General features: G+C 43.7%; 1 protein-coding gene across 1 annotated transcript; it reads left to right on the forward strand.

Moving 5' to 3' along the window:
* Positions 1-19,254: 19,254 nt before the first annotated feature.
* Positions 19,255-22,840, forward strand: insm1b (insulinoma-associated 1b). The gene has a single exon (XM_061795947.1). The coding sequence runs from the start codon at positions 20,336-20,338 to the stop codon at positions 21,821-21,823; it is 1,488 nt and encodes a 495-aa protein (XP_061651931.1). The 5' UTR covers positions 19,255-20,335; the 3' UTR covers positions 21,824-22,840.
* Positions 22,841-23,135: the final 295 nt, after the last annotated feature.

Genomic DNA, 23,135 nt, shown 5'->3' on the forward strand with positions numbered 1-23,135 from the left:
TATTTTCAAAATAGAAGAAAAGCTTAAAAATCCCACTTTTAATTAAACTAAATTCACGTAATCTTCAAAGAATATAAATTAAATACGCTTATTTCGTATTTAAAACATTTTAGAAATTTGGTAAAATAGCGATATACTCCATAAAAACGTTTTGAAAAACCTTTTATTTTGAAAGTTTCACCATAAACTGCAGAGTTGCTTGATGGTCTTCCCCTCCAGTTCCTTTCCTTTGGGGGCGTCACATGCCACTGACGTCAGCTCGTACGGAAACGAAGCCGAGTCCTTGGCCATTCACACAGAGGTGATTGTAAGCAAGCCGCCTACCTGAGACTGCGATGACATGGTAGTGAAGGACAGCAAAAGTGCCACGTTTCAAGTAGGGGGAGGGAGAAAAAATAAAATTAAAAAAAAAAAAAATACATTCAGTGGATACGTAATCTCAATTACAGTAAACATGACAAATCTCGCTTGAGAACATCCAAAGTATTTGAACTGTTACTATTCTAGTAATGAAATAACCTGACGTATGTTACAGTATATTAATATAAACATTTAATAATAATATCTGAAGGACGATTGGTGTTGAAAAGTACTTTCTCAACATTTAAATAGTGACACGTGAACAACATGAAAGAAAAGAACATTTGGAAACCAATGAGATTATCATTTTATTGCAATGTTTTGTTCTATTTGGGGGTCAAGGTACATCTCAATAAATTAGCATAGTGTCAAAAGCTTAACTTACTATGGCAGCTCAATTCAAAAAGTGAAATTCATATTATAGAGATGCGCGCAACACACAGAGTGAAATATTACATGATTTAGAAAAAAACAAAATAAATAAATGTAATGATTTTTTTTAGCTAACAGTAAACGGAAACCCCAAATTCTCTAGAAAGTAGAATATTCTGTAAGAAACAATCAATAAACAATGATTTTTTTAAATGTAGAAATTAGGCAGGAATTTCCCCTCTGAAAGCTATTTTCTGAAGTGTTTAATGAATCTATAATATTGATCACTTATTTAGATTCGAAATAATCTATGAGTACTGAAATAAGTGGACCTTTCTACCGTATTCAATTTTTTTTGTAGATGTACCTGTAAAGTGCCTTTGGTGTCCTCAACATAATCATTCAGTCATGAAAATGTATCATAATAATACAATTCTTAGGTGTTGTTATAAGTGCCCAAACATTTTCAAACATACCAGTAAAACAATAAATCCTGAAAACATTTTTCTTTTATTGTATACCATTTTTGAATTTGATGTACGTTATTTTGGCACGTCCCACACATTGCTCTGCGAACTATAGTGTGTGTAATTACAGTAACTGATTAAGTGACACTAAATATGATTTTTTTTTATACATGGTTTTATTGTCTACAACAGGTAATTTGATATAAATGAGTAATTTTGATCATGTTTATTCTATTTTTATAATCGTATTGAAAATGTTGCCGGTGTCCCTGAAATTGCTGTCCACCCCGTCCATTAGGAGGTAAGTGCCCCTTTAAGAAACTCTCTGCTGTTTTCAGTGACATTAAGAGCAGCCTTTTGGTCTTTCTTTAATGGAGACTGAATTAGTCCAAAGTTTTCAGAATAAATATTTCCACTTATAGTTAATCATTTTCATCATATGTGTGTAGTTTGATAATGTCAATAGTAACATGTCCACTCGGTCCTATCAAATCCAATAAAAACCTTTCAGAAATTCAAATGTATTTGTTAAAGGGTACACAGTCAGCTTGTTTACAGAATCATGTTGCTAAGTGAAGGTTCATCAGGTGCTCATCAGATGCTAACATTAGCAAAAAAAGAAATAAAAAATCAGTCACGGTCAGTTATGCATAATCACTGATCCAGGACCTGCAATAATTTGTCATGCCCAAAAGTAACGTCTGTACCGTCATTAGATTTTTCGTCTGAAGGCCACTGTGTCCCCTTTTTAGCCATAAACATGCTATTGTCTACAAGTCTTCTTCTTCTTCTTCTTCTTTTCCTTTCGGCTTGTCCCTTTAGGGATCGCCACAGCGCGTCATCCTTTTCCATGTAAGCCTATCTCCTGCATGTTCCTCCCGATCACCAACAGTCCTCATGTCTTCCCTCATGACATCCATCAACCTTCTCTTTGGTCTTCCTCTCGCTCTCTTGCCTGGCAGCTCCATCCTCATCATTCTTCTACCAATGTACTCACCATTTCTCCTCTGGACGTGTCCAAACCATCGAAGTCTGCTCTCTCCAACTTTTTCTCCAAAACATCGAACCTTGGCTGTCCCTCTGATGAGCTCATTTCTAATTTTATCCAACCTGGTTACTCCTGGAGCGAACCTCAACATCTTCATTTCCGCCACCTCCTGTTTAACCCATTTGGGACATCCAATCCCAACCCAACATGCAGGGTCCCACCCAATACAACGGTCAATGGGTCGACAATAACCACTGGCTGTGTCAGTCCAACTTTAGGAATGCGTTGGGTTATCCATATATATATATATATAACCCAACCCAACGCATTGTTAAGGTAACCCAACTTTGCTGTTGGGTTAAATGTGATTGTGCTATTATGTTAAATGTAACTTTGCTGTTGGGTTGAATGTGGCTTTAATTAATTTTATTGGATATAATAATTCATATATATTTATTGAATTAATTATGAATCCCAGTGTTTTATGGAGCCACCTCTGTGATGTCATGTGAGTCTCAACATCATCATACATACTATAGCAAGCCCAAACTGTTTCTTCTGGGAAAAGTATTTTCTATAGTTGCAGACAACAGAAGCCAATGGGAAAGAATAACATCTTCACTTTTGAATCCAAAGTTTTCTTATGCTCACCTTTTCCACTGCACCTTGTGACAATATCTTGACCCTTATTGTTGGCATATGTCTCCGCCCTTAAGTCACAATATGTGTTAATTGGATGGAGTCACCTTTAAAAGCATACGGTGCTTTGATTCACTGATGGAAAAAAAAACCAAGGTAATGGATGGAACGAGCGAGGGTGTGACCATCTGCGGGGTCCCCATCTGATTCTCTTCATCTCTCTCTACCAGAGTGCCAGTTAATCCTCTCCTCATCCCCCCCGACTCCCAGCAGGATGTAGCGGCCCCCACTGAAAGGCGAGCTGCATTAACGCCAAGAACTTTCCCCCTCGTGCTTGTCTGTTAGTCAAAGCTGATTGGAGATTACAGGCCTGCAGCGACAACACAGCCCTCCATCTTATCTCAAATCACTTTCAAACCCCTTCTTCTCTTCATCACTCTTAATCCAGACTCTGCAGCCTTTCAATGTCATCAACTTTCACTTTCCCCTGCCCTTCTGCCCTTTTCACTGCTTCTTCCGAGACTTAATGACATGAAAGATGAATTGGAGGCAGAGAAGATAGCGAGGAAAAAGGATGCCTCCCGCTCCACAATGATGTCATGGGGGCATTTGTCCTCCTGGTGTGGAGGCTTCCCTTCCTCTGCTAATTACCTTGTACAAACTCCAATCTGATATGGCGGATATGAGGCCCAAACACAATTATTGTAGGCTAACAAAGAGATATTGAGATTCAGGGAAGGGGAGTGAGGCTGCAAGTAAGATGGTATGGTCAGCAATCACTGGCACACACACACACACATCAATACAAACACTTGTCCTTCTCCTCCATTCCCTCAGATAGGCTAATGTTATTACTGTGGTAATTATGCTCATTAGTGCCAGCAGCTGTAGCGAGCCCACTGCTTGCTGTTCAAACCCCACCCGATCATTTCTGCTGTTTTGCCTCCCTCGTTTTTCTGTTCCTCACATTCCATTTCTAAACATGCTCGATTGCAGCAAATAGTCAGCATAGTAAGAACTGAGGGGAAAAGGAGCCGTTAAATAAATGAGCCTATTTAGTGCCATGTTAGATTGTTGTCGGGGGGGGGGGGGGGGAATAAACATTTCAACGTGATACTTAGTCACCCTTTGAGAGTAGTCACTCTTCTTTAAGAGTTGCTGAACACAAGGTGTCACTGTTGAGTCAGATAGTTGCCCGTTACAATGATTGATACTCTCATAGTCTTCTCTACACTCATTTTTTTTTAAAAGTGGGAAATGTTGTTATTGTCAATAAAAAAAAAAAAAAAAAAACCCCAAAAAACTATATTTGTCAGACGCTGTAATTAAAAGAAGGGAATTGTTGTGTAATTGAAGTAGCCTGTCGTTTTGTTGTATTAAGAATCAAATGTGAGATATATGAATATTTGCAGAGATCACGAGAGCAAAAAGCATTTTTTTTTTTGACTTAAAGCTCGGCGAGATTGCTTTTTGTTTTATTGCCAGGGGGTGATGCAGCCACTCGGTAACCCTGTACACAGTTAAGGCAGGCATCAGGCGCTAAATGGCATGCATAGCCCCACTTTTATTGGCTGATATGGCCTGTTGTACCCTTCTCCTTTTCCTGGAAGCTATTGTTAAAGAGGTGGTTGTTAATGCGGCTGACCAGATGGGCTCCTTCTCCCCTGCAGGTCTGACTGAGGGTGTTTACCATCCACTGGGCTGTGGATAACAGGTGAGACCACTGCAGACCTCTCAGCCAATCAAAGCACAGCAGATGTCAGCGCTCTCCCTGTAAACCTTTATTTGGCATTTAGGGGCTGTGACAGAGTGGGTTGGATAATAACACACTGAATCAAAGTGAATGCGCTTTCGCAAGTTGCCGATGTGGTTATCTGAAACCAGCATCCGTCACAAATTTCCCGCTAACTAAGCTGAATTAGGTTTCCGTGTGCCTGATTGCGAGACATTTTCCAAACATGTCCACTCATCTTATGTTTGTAGCATTATCAAAGCAAATATTGGACATTCCTTTCATTTTCCAGTGCAGGCCATGTGGAATTACCGGTAGTGCAATTTGGTATCATGGCAACCGTGAAGGTGAAGCCCTGGGAACTGCAGAGAGTGGTCTTTTAAAGCTTTTAATCAATCTACCTTAATGGACGACGCGAGTCAAGCATGCACGTATGGATTAGTTTGGCTGGAGCACCTGTCCCTCTTCTGTCAACAGCAGATCAGGTTCCTTGCCACACATCCACCTGGCTGACACAACGTCCTGTCACTGACAATGCGCTGGCCTGCACGAATACACAACACGAACGCTGCTTTCCTTGTAAAGTGAATTCCGAGATTTGTTTCTTAATACTACTTCTCGGCCCTCTGTACGTTCCACATATATTGAGTACTGACAATACGATAACCATTATACAGTACATGTTTGAAGAGCATTGATGAAAAACATGAGCAAAGACTGAGAACTGCGTAGTACTCAGTTGTGGCGATAGAACATGGAACTGTTTTTCACCATTTTCGTTTTTGGGGAGCGTGGCCCAAAATGGCACCCAGTGACACGCTTGGGCGTCCAACGTGAGCGGCTCCTCCCCCACTAAGAACTCAGCTACTTTGTTGTTGCCATCAGTGGCTTTAATTATGATGATTTAGTTTAGTTTAATTATTTATCATTTCTACCACTACAGCATGCAGTTAGATACCCTCAAAAATGCATTTTCTCTCCCCTCTGCAAATTGCGGCGTCATTTATAGAACAGCTCGGTGTCATTATTGAAATGTACTTTGTGTTATTTAGATACCGTCGTATGTTGAAAGAATAAAAGAGCAACAGCGCGGCGGACCCTGATAGTGTGTCCATCTCCTGCTTGAAAGTCTGCGTGGACCAGCTCACTCCAGACTTTACACAGATCTTCGGTAGAACTGTGCGAAGTCCCATCCTGCCTCAACCACTAGTTGGACTAGATCCCTGTCGATCCCAATCCCAATATTCTTCATAGGATTATATTACCTCTGGGATTTTTACATTTCAGCAAAGGAGCCTTTGGATTTTCAGTTGAAGGTTAACTTCTGGGATGCCTAATTGTTTCATGGAATTCCACCGGTTCCACCATGCACTTGTGTACACACTCACGTTTAACCGTTAACTGAAGTTCAAACAAACGCCAGGCCTGCATGTGAGTGAAGTGTTTCCCTACCGCAGCTATACCTCATTACTGTAAGATAATTGTGTGTGAGAAGATTGAACCAAAGCATTTCATTTCATCAACATAAGAATGTGCATTTAGCAGTATTAGCATGACAGCGACATAACTTGAACGTAGCATCAGCATACGTGGGCGGTTATGTTAAGAAAAAAAACAAGGTGGGATTTTAATATCAAACACTTCCGCTCAAAACAAGCAGAACTTGATTATTAGTCACGATGTGCTTTCCAAACAATCATCCATTTTCCGTACGGCTTACACTCACGAGGATCGCGGGCGAGCTGGAGCCTATCCCGGCTGACTGCGGGCGAGAGGCGGGGGACACCCTGAACTGGTCGCCAGCCAATCGCAGGGCACATATAAAACAAACAACCATTAACACACACACGGGCAATTTCAGTTTTTCAATCAACCTACCGTGCATGTTTTTGGGATGCGGAAGGAAACCGAGGTCACCGGAGAAAACCCACGCAGGCGCGGGGAGAACATGCAAACTTCACCCAGTTCCTCGGAATTGTGAGGCAGATGTGTTAACCAATCATCCACCGTGCCACTTCAAAACATGTAATACATAAAATTACAACTAAACGACTTCAGTTGGAACCTTTTCACAATTATTTTCATGAGGAACTTGTGGATTTACATGATGAGTCAAGTGGGACGCTGACACTGTATAGTAGTCTCTATATTATTGGCGGACATAGGACTTAACAGTTGCATACATATCTTTATATATTTTATATCTTTACAAGCTTTACATAACTTTATAACTGTATAATGGTGGACATTGGAGTTAACGGAGCTACGGTGGGAGGGGGGTCTGCGCTCGCGGTCCAAACTCAGAAGATCTTGACGACCGTGCGTAGGCTTTGCCCAACATGGAGAGATGTTTGCAATCGAAAATAGCCAGAAACACAACAAAACGAGCCCCGAGTGTGCTGTGACGAGATGGCCATGAAAGTCTGAAATGTCGACCTGACCGCCTTACTCGCTCGCGTGTTAGGTAGCCTACAGTCCGTTGCAACAATGGATTGAGTGCAGACTGAAAATGCAAATAAAAAGCCTGTCTGCCATGGGGACCAAAAAGAAGAGGAAGATGGAAGAAGGTCCTGAAGGAGCACCAGAGCAGTCCATCACTGCGAGCTGCTCTTGAGACACCAACACAGGTGACTGGCCCTCGGATTTCACCTGTTGATGAATCAAGGCGGCCTCTCCTTTGGCGTCATCCAGCCACAAAAGTTGGAATGTAGGATGGCTATTTCAATCTTAGATGGTATCAAGATTGGAAAGTCATGAAAATCGATTCAGTCCGTTTCAGTCAAGCCTCCCCTTAGCACTGGGAGAGAAAAGATTCCCCCACCCTCTTGTCCTCTAGTCTCTTTGGAGGCATGAGACGAGGAAAAGAAGCATGTATGCTGCACATTGCAAATTGGCAATATAATGAGGGCGGGGAAATTAGAGTTAAATGTTATTTTCAGTACGCGTCGCGGCCAGTGTTGTTCTTGGCAGCCATTTGGATGAAAATGCTCATTAGTCTTAGGCACATTTTACTCATTTCTATACGTGATAGTTTCAGTCGTTTTCGTCCAGCAAAACTCAAAAAGGTTTTTACCCTAGTTTTAGTGACAATTCCCCCCAAAAAACCGTAATATTTAGCGCACACATGAGTCGTCACCTTATCGTGGTGCAAGGGTTTACGTGTCCCAATGACCCTATGAGCTCGGTCGTCTTGGGCTCTATGCCCCTGCTAGGCTCGCCCGTGGCAAACCCTCGGCGACAGAAGCTGGCTCTAGGGACATGGAATGTCACCTCTCTGGCAGGGAAAGAGCCTGCACTGCTGTGTGAGGTTGACAAATTCTGACTGGACGTAGTCAGGCTCACCTCAACACATGGGCTCAGGTACCAGTATTCTTGAGAGGGATTGGACTCTATTCCACACTGGAGTTGCCCATGGTGAGCGTCGCCGAGCAGCTGTGGGAATACTTATGTGTCCCTGGTGTGAGGTGGTGGAAGGATATTTAAGGTGTCCGCGAATTGATGCACGGGAAGTCTTTTGTTTTTGACCGCAGGCTGGCAGCAATTTTGAAGTTCTTGGTTCAACAATAACAGTACACGCTTTGTTTTTGTACGACTAAATGGACTGGCGTATCCAAACTTCATTTTGCACGCAGAAGTGTCATTGCACGTAACTTAATGTCACAAGTTACAGGAGCGAAGCTGAAACATCACGCCAGAGCCGCGAGTGCATAACATCTAAAGGTGCGTCAACACCTGCCTCGCAAAAATCAACGGTGTTGCTGCTCTATAACCACTGTCATCTTCTTTATCCATATGATCATAAACTGATTAAAGCTAGCAAACGTTATACTGGCTGGGTGATGGATGGGCGAAGAGATAGACTCAGTCTGTCGGTCGGGGGGCTTTGTCCGGAATCTGTGACACTTTCGATTGTGCAAACTATGCACCCCAGATCGCCCCCACTTTCCCGCACCAGCTGCCTCTGACCCCTTATCATAGCCTTCCCTCTGCTTGCCATGTGTTGGGAGTCAAAGGGGGTCCCACCTATTGCTCGTCAGAATGGAAGCCCGCCATCTCTGGGGCTTGCGCACTAAATTACAATCAATAGTTGGGCAGACAGAGATGGATTGGGTCGTCCACGACCCTGTACCTTCGCGGGAGGCCCCTGCCATCCAAGGGGCGGCTGTCGCAGACCAATAATAGGAGTGGATTTAAAGGGAGTGCCGAGGTCAAGTCTGCTGCCCCTGGAAGGAAGTTAGAACAAAGCAATGGAGGGAAATTCTTTTCTCTTTAGGGAACAACAACCCTCACAAAGCCTGTGACAGACGGACGTGTGCTAGAGTTTGCCTTGATGCTCCGGCGACAACGACTGAATGAAGTAATAGGATTGTAATCAATCTAAAAAAAACTAAAATCCAAAGTCAAAGAATGCATACTTTTCAAATATTTTGGAGTGAACAGTAGATCTTATGAGGCCTCTCATGTCCACTGTGAGAAGCCCACAGATTCAAAGCATTCATTTTTTTTATTTATTTTTTTTGTTTTAAAGAATTCAATTGAAATAAAAATGAAATAAATTCTACCCGGCTCGTGTAGGCACATTAGATGGGCAGTTTGAAAAGTAGGAAGGTAGGCACATAGGTATGAAGGTATGTAGTAGCTAGACATCAGAATCAGAATCATCTTTATTTGCCAAGTATGTCCAAAAAACACACAAGGAATTTGTCTGCGGTAGTTGGAGTTTTGAGACATAAAGACATTGAAAAAAACAGTCACTGAGCAATAAAGGGTTGCTCGTTATCTGGTAATGCCAGTACATTTTTTTTTGTTTTTTTTTGACAATTGTGCAAAAAGATGCAGAGTCCTCTCGCACTTGGAACAGTTCGAATGACTAATATAGCAGTAGACCGGTGCAATGACCATTGTGCAAAGGGCGCCGAGACTTCAAGGAGTGGATGCGGTTTAAAGTGACGAGTAGCGCGATAATCTGGGACAAATGTTGCAGATACTACTCAGTCAATTGTGCAAATGGGGTTGATGCTACTCTGGCATGAGTGGCCAGTATTGGTCAAAATGAAGGTGGAAAATAAGTAGAGGCAGGAGCTCGATCCACACATTTTCCAACGTGTTTTGGGAGATTTTGTGATGGTCCAATGAAACCAAGGTTGAACTTTTTAGTTACAATTCCAAAAGGCGTGTTTAGCGCAAACACATCATTGCTGATCACTAAAAGAACAGCAAAGCTACAGTGACGCACGGCAGCAGCATCATGCTTTGGAGCTGTTGTTCTTAAGATGGAGGTAGGGTCTCAGAAAAGGTGGAGGGAATTATGAACAGTTTGAAATACCGGAAGTATTACCACAAAGCCTTCAGGCTTCTGACAGAAAACAAACAAATAACACATTTTAAAAAGCCAGGATTAGCCAACTTGGACATCTAAAATTCATTTGGGGGTCATCAGAGACATTTTAAATGTTGGCAGGTTTGTGCTAACTCCCATTTGATTGGTCAATTAAAAAACACAGCCACATCGCAGTTAAAAGAGGCTGTGCACACCTGTGCAACCACATGATCTCAGCTGCTTATTTGTACCCCGCCTCTCTAAAAGAATAAAAAAAAAAAAAAAAACATTTGGGTTGTGCAGATTATACGAAATAAATTAATATCACAGGATTTGAACTCGCAGCCTGCTCACGTGTTTGTATTTATTGCTGCACGATGAGTAAAAGGCCTCCAACAAGTTACTCCATAACACTGTCTTGACATTCTGCCCCTTCCAATCATCTGTATGGCAGTAGCGTCCTCCTTGGCTTTTTCCACCAGAGACTGAGTGATTGGGTCCATCATGTGAACTGAGACGTGCAAAAGTCTCCACAATGCCACAACGTGATCATGGTGACTGGTGAGCGAGCTTATTGTGTATTCGCCGCCAAGGTTCAAGAAGAATCATTCACATGTAGATGTGTCCGTGTGGAAGTACCTCTACTATACAATTTCCATTTAGATAAGGCGTATACACAAATAAAGAAAGGACATAGCCTTCTTCATTTGATTAACTAATCATAGTCTTTGTAGTTCCTCTCGGAGACCTTGATGGGCTGCACACCTTGATTAGCCTGCGTGTGCATGATTGCCGCCGCCGCCGCCGCTGCGGTGAAAAACAGTTGAAGATGCTCAACTCCGTGCACCACAGCACACACATGGACGGCGATTAAACAGGCGATTAAGAAGGAGAGAGCGAGAGATGATTTCTGTCCGTTTAATCCCTTTCCCCACATTGCGTGCGTGGACAGCCACAGTGGATCAGCAATAACACAATATAGCAACAGTTGGGGCGGGGAGGTGATTTGGGTCTTTAAGGCTCCCTGGAGGGGGCTTGTGCTTGTTGGTGATTAGCTCCGATTTAAAGTTGTATTTGGTTCTTATTGCTCCTTGCCAGACAAGGGATTTCATCATCTGGTGCTTCGAGCAAAAGAGGAACACGGACACACAAACATAGGCCAAATTTGCTGCAGGGTTGGAAATACAGTAATGCACTAAGAGGAAGCCTTGAATTTGTCCCAAAACAAAAAGAAATACTTCTCAGCCTGACAAGTGATTTAACCCCCGTGCCCACTCCCCTTCATGTAGTTCAGCCTCGTGCGTATCGTCTGCAAGCTGCATTGAAACTCAACACAGACCCTCTCCATGACTGATCTCTTTTGATAGCGCTCATTATGCAAACTGCTCCCAACTCCTGCCGCATAATTAGTGCTTAATTAATTTGAGTGAAATCTTTCATCTGTCTGTGTCCGGCCGGCTCCTTCCTTCCATTTACAACATGATATTAATTTTAGGGGGGCTGGGGGGGGGGATGCAGCCCATTTGATGAAAAGGCTGATATAATTATTCAAGTACTGTATCTTTTCCTTTCATTTTTGAAGGAATAGCAATAAGTGTGATGAGCTGAGTCTGATTAACCCTATTATTCTCCACTAATTAGGGTGATCATTTAATAATCAAGGAAACAGCACAATTATACCGAGAAGCAAATTAGGCTGTCTAATGAGGAGTGTTCACTTTCTGGGAGGCACCTTGTTTGGAAAATTGTAAATCCTCAAAAAATAAGAAGGTCAAACAAACGTGGGGTTGTTTAATGCTAAGGGTCCTTACATTCTTGAGTTCCAGAGGAAGTTTACAATTGTCCCCCACCATATCGCACTTCTTTTTTTTTTTTTTTTTTTTTTGCGTCTTTACTGTATCGCAGAGATACATGCATATCTAATTTATTGTTATTTTTAATTTTTTTTTTTGTGGGAGAAAAAACGCTTTAAAATTACATTTCTGAATAATGAGTTCATTAAATGTGGTCTGATCTTCATCTAAATCACAAAAATAAACAGAGTCTGTTGAAATTAATACAACACAAACAATTATTTTGTTTTCATATTGTTATTGAAATGATCATAAAACATTCACAGGACAGAGAGGAAAAAGTAAGCGAACCTATTGGCTATGGATTCACTCAAGAGTCAGGTGGGAGCCACCCTGGAGTCCAATCAATGAGACAAGATTGGAGGTGTGGCTTAAATCTGCTCTGACCACTAGAAAACACACACCAGTTGAGAATCTGTCTCTTGTCAAGAAGTACTGCCTGATGTGTACCATGCAGGAAACCTACGATTAAGAATTTCTAACTTGTATAAAGGTGGACAAGGTTGCAGAAGTATCTATTCAAGTCTTGCTGATCAACCAAACCAAAGTTGAATCGTTGGGGAGGAACACACAACGTCGTGTGTGCAGGAAAAATAGCACAGCACACCAAGATCAAAACCTTATCCCAACTGTGAAGCTTGGTGTTATGGGCGCGATTGGCTTCCTCAGGGCCTGGACAGCTCGCTCTCATCAATACAAAAATGAATTCACAAGTTTATCCAGCTACAGAAGAACTTGAGGCCATCTGCCCAACAGTTGAAGCTCAAAAATAGATGGGTGTTGCGACAGGACAATGTTCCAAAACACAGAAGCAAATCAAACAACAGAATCGCTTCAGAAGAAGAAAATATGTGTTCTGGAGTCGCCAAGTCAAAGTCCTGACTTCAACCTGATTGAGATGCTGTGGCATGACCTCAAGACTGAATAGCCACAAGTGTAAAGAAAAACAAAACAATAATGCGTTCCTTTTCTAACTTGAACACAACAACTGGTAAGAATGTTTGTAACGTTGTCAAATGACAAAATATCAAGACATTTCCAGTGACTAACATATTGAAAGCTTGAGTTTTGGAGTCGCAGATGTGATGAATTTTGGCTGACTGCTTTGTAAAGGGAGGCACAGTGGACGACTGGTTACACATCCGCTTCACAGTTCTGAGGACCGGGGTTCAATCCCCGGCCCCGCCTGTGTGGAGTTTGCATGTTCTCCCCGTGCCTGCGTGGGTTTTCTACGGGTACTCCGGTTTCATCCCAAATCCCAAAAACATGCAGATTAGATTAATTGAAGACTCGAAATTGCCCATAGGTGTGAATGATTGTTTGTTTGCATGTGCCCTGCGATTGCCTGGCGACCAGTTTAGGGTGTACCCCGCCTCTCGCCCGAAGATAGCTGGGATAGGTTCCGGCATGCCCGTGACCCAAGTGAGGGGAAGCGGAACGGAAAATGAATGAATGAATGAATGAATGAATGAATGCTTGGTAAAGTCTGCAGTTTCAGCACCATGGATAGCAATCGGACACCGAGTCACAACCTGCATCTCATTTTAAGCACTTGAAAAGTAAACAGCATAGTTATATCGAGAAATTGTGACCACATTGCAATAAGTAAGTGGGCTTAGCATACAAATCGTATTCTGCTGGAAGAAAAGGTGGCGGTGGAAAAGGTGGCGGATAAGTAAAAGGTTCGAGCCGTTAGGTGAGCCACAGTCCAGCCGTCATGCTCTCACATGATACAGCTGCTGTCTCAACTTTCATCAAGATAATGGTGACCTCATATTTGCAATCATTTGTGTTCTGCAGAAGTCATGATCAACACCATGACCATCGTCGCACAGCAGTTTTTGTTGTCGTGAAAAATGTAGGTCAAATACCTGCTACAGCACCCCCTTGATACAGTGCGCCTTCTTTGTATCTGTGTGTGTGCGCGCGTGCATTGCACGAGCGTCTACATGCATGGACCTCAATTTACTGCTCTTCACCCCCATAGTGCAGCTGCGCCTCTGAGAACTCTTGTGGAGTAATTGAATGAGCTGGGGGGTGAGGGTGCTGGGGGGGACCTGTGGCAGCAAATGCGAAGCCTGCTGGCCTTATTATCTGTAATACGGCCTCCGAGCCCCCTGCGCCTCCTCGTCTGCTCATGAATACAGAAATGAATGTGATGGACGTCAGAGGTGAACGAGGGAGGTGGGGAGAAAGAGGCCAGAGCGGCTTTAATCAGCTCCCAGATAGAACAATCACTTTATCCACCTCGGCAGCTCAGAGGTGAATTAGTGTTTAACATTCCATGGCATGCTTTCTGGCAGGGGACCCCACCCCAAACAACCGATGGACTGTGGAGATTATCGGGAGACACTCTGATGTTTTTGATGAGGAAATTAGAGCTAAACGTGCCCCTGGGACTCCAGCTACTGATATGCAGGAAGACATTTTTGGTTTGTTTAACAATAGCGTCTCCGGAAGAGACGCAAATGTGACATTTAGATGCATTAGCTGTCCCTTTAAAGCTTGTGCTCATACTGTGTGTCCGTCCATGCTGAAATCATCTTCAGCAACACTTAGCTTTATTTGCTATGGATGTGAGCACAATCCCTCAGCGCCATGCTGTGTCTGTTGACAAGTGTCATGTTAATCATTGGCTTCATACTACATCCGCTGACCTAACATTATGACTGGCCCCATTCAAACGACACTAATACCTCACTGACAGTGATAGCGTTTATCATGACAATAATAACAAAATATGTACGGTTATATAAAACAGTATATCTACTACTACTACTAATAATAATAATAATAATAATATATGGATCATTTTCATATAATTTGATTAATAATGGGAAAGAAACTTTTTTTTTTTGTTTGTTTTTTTAAATATGCTGAAACAGCCATGGTTGAAGTATTCTATTAAAAAAGTCATTGATTGTTTTCCATTTTAGGCCATAATAGTAAAGACAGTTGAGAGATAAATGCACTCATTTCATGGCAGTCCAATGCAAATGTACTCTGAACAACAAAAGTTCGTAAACATGTGTGGGAAAAATCAGAAACAATGATAACTTTTATTTATTTATTACAATTTACTGCATATGTGTCGCCCTTCAAACTCTGCAAATAAAACTGGATAAATGATCCTAAACCCATTGCACTCTTGTCTTGATGCATTCATAGTAACAGTAAAGACATGCAATTCACACATACCTCAGAAATAACTATTGTGTGAATGCAAAATGGCCCGGACACTCCTGATCACAGATCACATCGGCGGCGTTAATGGCGACGACAGCTTGAGTGACATAGAAGGACCATTTTTAAAAGACGCGAAAAAGGGGAACTCTCGCAACACTAACAAGACATTTGTGTTAGTTTTCATGGAAAAAGCATTTTAAGCAATAGGAGGAAAAAAATCCTTCATATCCAGAAATGTTAGCATCATCAAAAAACGGAGCAAATGATTCGATTTCATTTGGGACGCAATGGTCAAGACATTTTGGCATTCAAAGTGTGGAACAATGATATGGTAATAACTGCCAATAATCGGAATATTCATATCATCCATCCATTTTCAACACCGCTTATCCCGATTAGGGTCGCAGGGCGCTGGAGCCGATCCCAGCTGAATTCGGGCAAAAGGCGGACTACACCCTGAACTGGTCGCCAGTCAGTCGCAGGGCACACATAGACACGGGCAAGCATTTGCACTCACATGCGCACATTTTGATACAGCTCTCGTAGTGGATCCCATCGGTTTGTACTGGTGCTGTACCTCATACTGTGGCCAATGAGTGTGGATTAAGGACCAGGCAGGCACATCAGAATCCTTGTCAAAACAACACTACACACACCTCACAGCGTTAGTCTACATTATGGTCTCTCACCATTTTGCTGACTATTTTATAGTAGACTCAATCGAGAAGTCTCGAAGAGGTTCCGCAGCGGTGGTTCTCAACTGTCGTCACCCCGAGGTCTCCGTTTTCCGATTGTTGCAGAGTCGTGAACTTCTTTTTGAAGTTAAGAATGAAAGAAAACAAACATTTTTGAATCCAAAAATAACCTCTGAAAACACATGCACAGTAAAGTATGCCCACGTTGCTAGCGATGGCGCCGCGAGCCAGAGACTGAGTTGCGCTGTATTTCTTTATGGAGTAAACTATAGTTACCAGTGAGTAACCTTTCCTGTCACTTACCTAATATGTTCCATGTTGGAACTTGGTTTGCCTCTGCATTGTACCAAAACATACAAGAAATAGAAAACAAATACATGTAATAGTTTACGAGCTGTCTGCGATCCGCCAGTTGTGAATCAGTGATCGACAGTAATTACAAGGCGTGTCAGAAAAGTTCCGGGAGGGGCGTCTTTCAGACCCCAAGCTACAAAAACCAAAAGGCTTTTGCCTTCAATGTCGGCCAGACGATCCACCGGTATGGCTACAAAGAGATTCCGCGGCGTGTGTGTGCTTGGTTCTGTGCATGCGCAAGAAGAGGTGTGAAAACACATGTCCTGGAACCTTTCTGACACTCTTGTATGTTACACAGGACAACTTTACAAAACCAACAGTCTGAGTATTTAGAGAGGTTTATTTGTTTAATAATATGCTCTTATGGGACTTGTAGTTGTGTATGACTGCGCTGTGACAAACGGGGCAAGCAAGGAGTGCAGAATATTAGAAACATCTCTCATTGCAAAATAAAATCCAGTTCTACATCCACCATGATAAACAACACCAAACTGAGCATTGTCCATGAAGTAGCAGGAGGATCTTGTACTGGATCTCGAACAAGCTTGCGTGAGGTAAAATGTCGCCATGACTTCATGGAAAGAAATAGTTTCACTGTGAACAACTAAGCACACTAGGATAGTTCCTGACAGACGGGGGATGTTCACAAATGATGTCTGCGCCAGCTCTCTGCAATGACTTGATCCCTTATAAAAAATAAAAAGATATTTCAGTCAACTCTTACCTGAAGAAAAAACAGCCTATGGACTTCAAGCAACACTTTTAGCAATCGACACAGAATCAAAAAGGAGTTCTCGACAGTTGTTCACGACAGCGAGCCACTAAAGCAGTCATGTGCATGACTTTTTGTCACTTTTGTTCTCTTGTTGACACCTGCTCTCGCTCTCAGCCGGAGGACAGAGGCTGAGAGCGAGGCTGTGCCGGGTCCACGGCCAGCCTTATTAAATCTGGAATGGAAAGGAGCAGCGAGAACGAGACCTCGGCTAATCCATTACAGTAATTGATTGACAATGCATTGAAGACGGACGGCCATGTAGGGAGCACCGTTTGGAATCCTGTCCTATTGCGCTTTCAATTTGGCTTGCCGGTCATTCATTTGGAGGCCTCTGCGGTGGGAATCAGGCATTTTATTTCACATCAGTGTGGAAAAAAAAAAAGAATAATAAAAATAATAAATGCTACCCTGGAAACAGTCGTTAATGTTTGACAAACCGTGGGAAAATTAGATTTAAGCGGCCACAACATTGTGACCACTTGCCCAATCTAATCAAAAGCTGCATGAAACATGGCTGTTATACTATTATTACCTTAACGACATGCTCATTATCGTCGTGTCTGTGTATTTGCAGTGGTGTAACACTTCACTCCATCATACTGAGCATTCGTAATATTTTGACCCCCTTATGAATATACAGTAATCCCCTGCTATATCGCGGTTCACGCTTTGCGGTCCTGCTATATCACGGATTGTTATTACAGTTGTTACTCTATTTTTGTACTTTTTGGTGCTATCCATTGCTCTTGCTCTTTCTCCCGATATATTATAAGTGTTTGTATTGTTTTAAAAGTGTGTTGAAGGATCTTGAAAAATGTAAGTGCCGTAAATACTCAAACTAATAAGTAATAAAATATGACTACCGTATTTCTATACTTTTGATTTCACTTATTGCGGATGTGGTTTGGAATAAAATCCGTGATGAGGAGGGGATTACTGTATGGTATTTAAAAACCGTATTACAGTATACTCATTATACTTCCTCAACGTACACACACACACACACACACACACACTGCCAGCTTCAGAGTCCACTCTGAAAAAACACATATAGCTAAGGAATATTTGCTGGTAAGAATCATTTTTGACAATAAATACAGAGTGTTAGTACTTTTGCCACCTCTCCGACACAACGCGTTTGATGAGAAAATGCAATATTTTCAACAAAATGACGATTTCTTTCCCCCATAAAAGATATATATTTTTTTTGTCTTCCCACTCTGGGTAAGCAAAATATTTAAAAAATATATATAATCAACTCCAACTGAAGAGAATTGAATCGCAAGTGGCTAGTCGATGCCTTTTGTCTATTCAGCTTTAGCCTTTTGTAACAATGTTCGAGTAGCCTTTATTTCAAGGGCACCTGACGCAATTTACAGGCCGGGTTTACTGAAGGCTTTACAAATATTTACCCAGCACGTGATTAAAACGTCGCTTTGACGTAAAACACGTATTCTACGATCGCAGTAATTCAAGTGAACGCAGCAAGACGCCCAAAAAGAAAACAACAAAGTGGGGGGATGACAACAGGCTCGAGGAGGCCTCCCGGCGGCAGCTGTATGCTAATTAGGCGCCAATGCTTCCCGTACAAGCAAACACCGCGCATGCGCACTCGTCGCTGAGGCCTCAACCGGCCCACGCGCGTCCCACAAAATCAGCAAGTCAGAAAGAGGAACGCGTTCAAATACCATCAAAGTCTCAACAAAGGCGGCAGCACAAACGTAGCAAATATCCGCAAATGCGACAAGAGGCACTTTGACCAAAAAAACGAGGCGAAATGGCATTGGAAGAGGGAAAGTGATCAAAGTTGTAAAAAGAAAACAACAACACATGAAGAAATCGTCAGCCACACGCACACAAAAGCAACCTTGTTTTGCAAATGGGACAATAGATTTGACGTCATCAAACCATAACCAAAAAATAAACTATCAATTGGGAGAGTAATTTAACAACTATAAACCAGTGGTGTGTGCCTGCAGGCAGGTGACGCACACGCACACGCACACGCACACACGGGCCCATTGAGAGAGCAACGAAGGCGCACAGGCCCGAGGCTCGTGCTCCGATTGTGTAATTATTTGACTTGGTCATACTGCAGCTTTATGCAAATGAGAGGAACAATGTACGACGATGGAGATTAATTCCTCCCTGGTCTGCTGCCTGAAAGGGGAAACCGACGGGCTCCTCTCGGCCAAGTGGCTCACCGCAGCATTATTACATTTACAATTGCAGGGGAAAAGGAAATATACATTACGCTAAAAAATAAAATAAAAAAAAAGACAAAAAAAAAGCTCACAAAAAGATGGCTTTCAAAAAGCCGTTTTCATATCATGAGTATTAATACACATTCAATACTAATTGAAAACTTTCAACGTCATCTTATTTTAAGTCATATTATTTTCTCAACATGATTTGCATGAAGAATAAGTGAAAACAACTGGATAAAAAGATGTAAAGAGTGTGTTGCATAGAGTACGGCAGCCACTTTTTTGGATAATAAGTTTATTGGTGGACAGGATGATGTGAATCTAAATTTGGGCAACATGTTTTTTTTTTTTTTTTTTTTATAAAACAAAACAAAACAAACAAACAAAAAAAAAAGAATGTTTTCCCCTTTTCCTTTGTTGTACTCGTATGTGGAGCACTGATGATTCCACGCAGCACGCGTCACACTGTGGACCAAATTGCTGAGTGCACAATGCGCCTTTCCAAAGGCGGACAAAAAAAAGAAAAGAAAAAACGGCAAGGCTATTAAAAGACGGGCAGACGTGACTATTGTGCGCAAAGACCAGAGGCTCCGCCATTACTTATGTATGCAGCGAGATGTCTGATTTATAGGTAAACTACCGAGAAAGACACGTGCCCTCAAAAAAGACCCCCGCCGCCCCCCTTTTCTCCTTGTAGTGTTGACTGATAAAATAAAGGCCCATAAAAGTAGTTTGCTGATAAGGCTGCGCACTGTGCGTAAAATGTGCTGCGTAAAAGTTGCTGGGCGTAAATAACAACCAAGAATGTGTGACGTGTGTTTTTGGATGGTCTCGGCCTTGTAATTCTTTGGAGATTTCCTTCTGCAACTGTCCCCCCGCGCCCCCCTCCCCCAAAAGAGAGCCACAAAAGCCACGGCGCGTGTGCTTGTATAGGGAGCCATCAGAGCGTCAAAAGAGGAGGGCCCCGGCGCGTGTGCCTCCGTCCGGGAGGGGCTGCGGGGCGCGCACATTAATGCAATAAACCGCCAGTGCATCTGCTGAGCTATCTGCACACCCTCCAACGAAATCCACCAAAAGCAGGGCTCGGCGGGGCCCACCCACCCATCTCACCCATCCCACCCTCCACTCCACTGGGATCACAGAGACGTCTGATTGGCCGGGGATGTTGCAACCGGGGGAGGGAGGGGGGCGAGAACAATAGCATCATTCCGCCATAAAAAGAGTGGAGCTATGCCTTCCAGACGAAAACATTTCAGCAACAGAAGGGGCCATACAGAGGGGAGATAAAAGTCCCACGATCGTCAGGTGTTGCCATACTTGCAACCACCCTGGATACTCGACACTCCATCCGCATCCTCCAAGTGCCTTCCCATCGCTCCCAGCCAACATGCCCAAAGGATTCCTGGTCAAAAGAAACAAGAGGTGTGCACATGTTTCCTACAGGACTCGGCCGGACCACGATGACCTCCAGGAGCCCACCCGCCTCACCCAAGCTGCCTTCCCGAGCCTGCACATCCAGCCGTGCCTGCCGCCGACGTGCGCGGCGCCCAGCCCGGACCGCCCCGCAGCATCCCCGGATCTCGCAGCAGCCGACGCGTCGGTGCCAAAAACGGAGAAGCCGGCCCAGTTCGGCAACCCCGAGACGGTGTGCCAAGCCCTGTACAGCCCGACCCGGCCCATCAGCAAGGAGCAAGACAGGGCGTATTTCGAACGGAGCTTCAATCTGGGCTCGCCCGTTTCTGCCGAGTCATTCCCGACATCCGCTTCCCTCTCCGGCCTGGACCACCTCCTGTACGCCCCGGTCGACCTGAAGATCGGCACCAGCAACAGCAGCCGAAGCGGTACGATCGGCACCGGCACCGGCAGCGGCACCGGCACCGGCAGCGGCACCGGCACCGGCACCGGCGGCGGCGGCGGCGCAGTGGCGGCACCGAGCAACCGGCTCGCCGGCACCAAGAGACCCGCAGCCGACGGCACGGAGCGCAAAGCCAAAGCCGCTCCCAAAAAACCTAAAGCCATCCGAAAGCTCAACTTCGAAGACGAGATGACCACCTCCCCCGTGCTGGGGCTGAAAATCAAAGAGGGTCCGGTGGAGGCGAAGCCCAGTGCGCACGCGTCGGGATCGGGAGCCGGCAAGCCTCTGGGGGAGTTCGTGTGTCAGCTCTGCAAGGAAGCCTACGCGGACCCCTTCTCGCTGGCCCAGCACAAATGCTCCCGCATCGTCCGGGTCGAGTACCGGTGCCCAGAGTGCGACAAGATGTTCAGCTGCCCCGCCAACCTCGCCTCGCACCGCCGCTGGCACAAGCCCAGGAGCGGCGGCGCCCCGGCGGGACCGCCGCCCTCCAGACCGCCGACCGCGGCTGTCAAATCCGCCTCCGAAGAAGCCAAAGACGCCAGCGACAGAGACACTGCGAGTCCAAGTCTGTCCGAGTCCGGTTCCGACGAGGGCTCGTACGACTGTCACTTGTGCGGGAAGAGGTTCAAGCGCCAAGCGTACCTAAGAAAACACGTCACGGGTCACCAGGTACTGCAGAAGAAAGTTCTGGAGGAGAGCGGCTTCCCGGCGGAGCAGGTGCCGCTGCCCTCCTGCTCCTCCTGCTCCTCCGCCTCCCCGGAGGACGCCTCGAACCAAAGTCCCCTCAATCTGAGCCCCGCCGAGCGCCTGCTGTGCCCCGTGTGCGCGGAGAGCTTCACCAGCAGGGCGGCCCACGAGAGGCACCTGCGCCTCGTGCACTCGTCCCAAACGTACCCGTGCAAGTACTGCCCCGCCACCTTGTACAGCTCGCCGGGACTGACCAGGCACATCAACAAGTGCCACCCCTCGGAGAACCGCCAGGTGATCCTGCTCCAAATGCCCGTGCGGCCCGCCTGCTGAACGCAGAACTTGTGCCTTGGAAGACGAGAGCCAACAACAAAAGGAACATGGCGGGGGCTTCACAACAACAACAAGAAGAAGAAGAAGAAGAAGAAGAAGAAGAAGAAGAAGAAGAAAAGTTCGTCATTCTTAAGTGACGTCTTTCCCCCCCCCCCACCACCTTGTTGATTGTTGGGCGCTCCTCTTCGGGTTGAACTCCAAATATAGGCCTATTTTGAGACGCTCTTTTCTCAAATTAGTTTACGGAGAAGCTTAGTTTTGACTGTTAAAGGGTATTTTTTCTAGGACAGCACATGTACTCGATGATAGCTTCTAGACCTAAGAATTGCTCAGAAATCCGTCAAAGCCTTTTTTTGGTTTTGCTTTGTTTTTTCTTCCCTCCATTCCAAATGATCACTCACTAGCTTTGTTGATGAAAGACAAAACGATCACGTTTGTCTTAACAATGTGTGACTGAGGGATTCTCTGTTAAGTAGAACCACAAATGCCTTTAGTGTAGTCCGAAATCCCGCTGTACAACTGCCTTAAAGAGTCAACATATTGTTTTCGTTTTGAATGCCGGCACATATTTTAACGCTATTATTATTATTATTATTATTATTATTACAATTGAAAATTGTTGCAATATTTTTGGGCATCACATGTTTATTTATTTATTTATTCGAATGTTTTATGTAACTTATTGATGTGTTTGTGTTCGTGATTTCCCCTCTCTGTGAATCGTTCTGGCAGTTTACACGTCGTTTAGCCAAATTATTATTATTATTATTATTATTATTTTGTTCTTGTCTAATTTATGAGTTGTGACAAGTGTCGTGGGTCGGGTTCTAATCATCGATATCCACAACTCTTGTAAAAAGAAGGTGAAGAAAAACAAAAACACGAAGCTCTTAACTTAGATGCAATCTTTTTTTAAGGACGTTATTTTCCTAAATGTTGGCTTTTATAGCGCTTTGATTGTATGTGTATACAGCTGTTGTCTATCGAAATAATAAAAAAATATTTTCAAAATGACAATTTTGTCTCAAGGTGGTTTCACTGAAGGAAACAAACATGACACATACAATTATTGAACAAAAGAAACACATTCTCGATAAATACATTGCATAAATGAAACAAACCAACAAGATTAGGAAAAGAATTGTATGTGCAGGTAAGAACGACTTTTATATGGTCTGAAAGATTTTATTGGTTACTTATACAGGTAACCCATATTTAGTATTTCATTCAATTTAAACACATCAAAACTGTTTTATACATATTATTATGAGCATATCTTTAATATCTGGTAAAAGTGGGTCCCAAAGTCGAT

This window comes from Phyllopteryx taeniolatus, chromosome 13 (genome assembly GCF_024500385.1).
Source record: "Phyllopteryx taeniolatus isolate TA_2022b chromosome 13, UOR_Ptae_1.2, whole genome shotgun sequence".
In the NCBI taxonomy this organism is placed as follows: domain Eukaryota; kingdom Metazoa; phylum Chordata; class Actinopteri; order Syngnathiformes; family Syngnathidae; genus Phyllopteryx; species Phyllopteryx taeniolatus.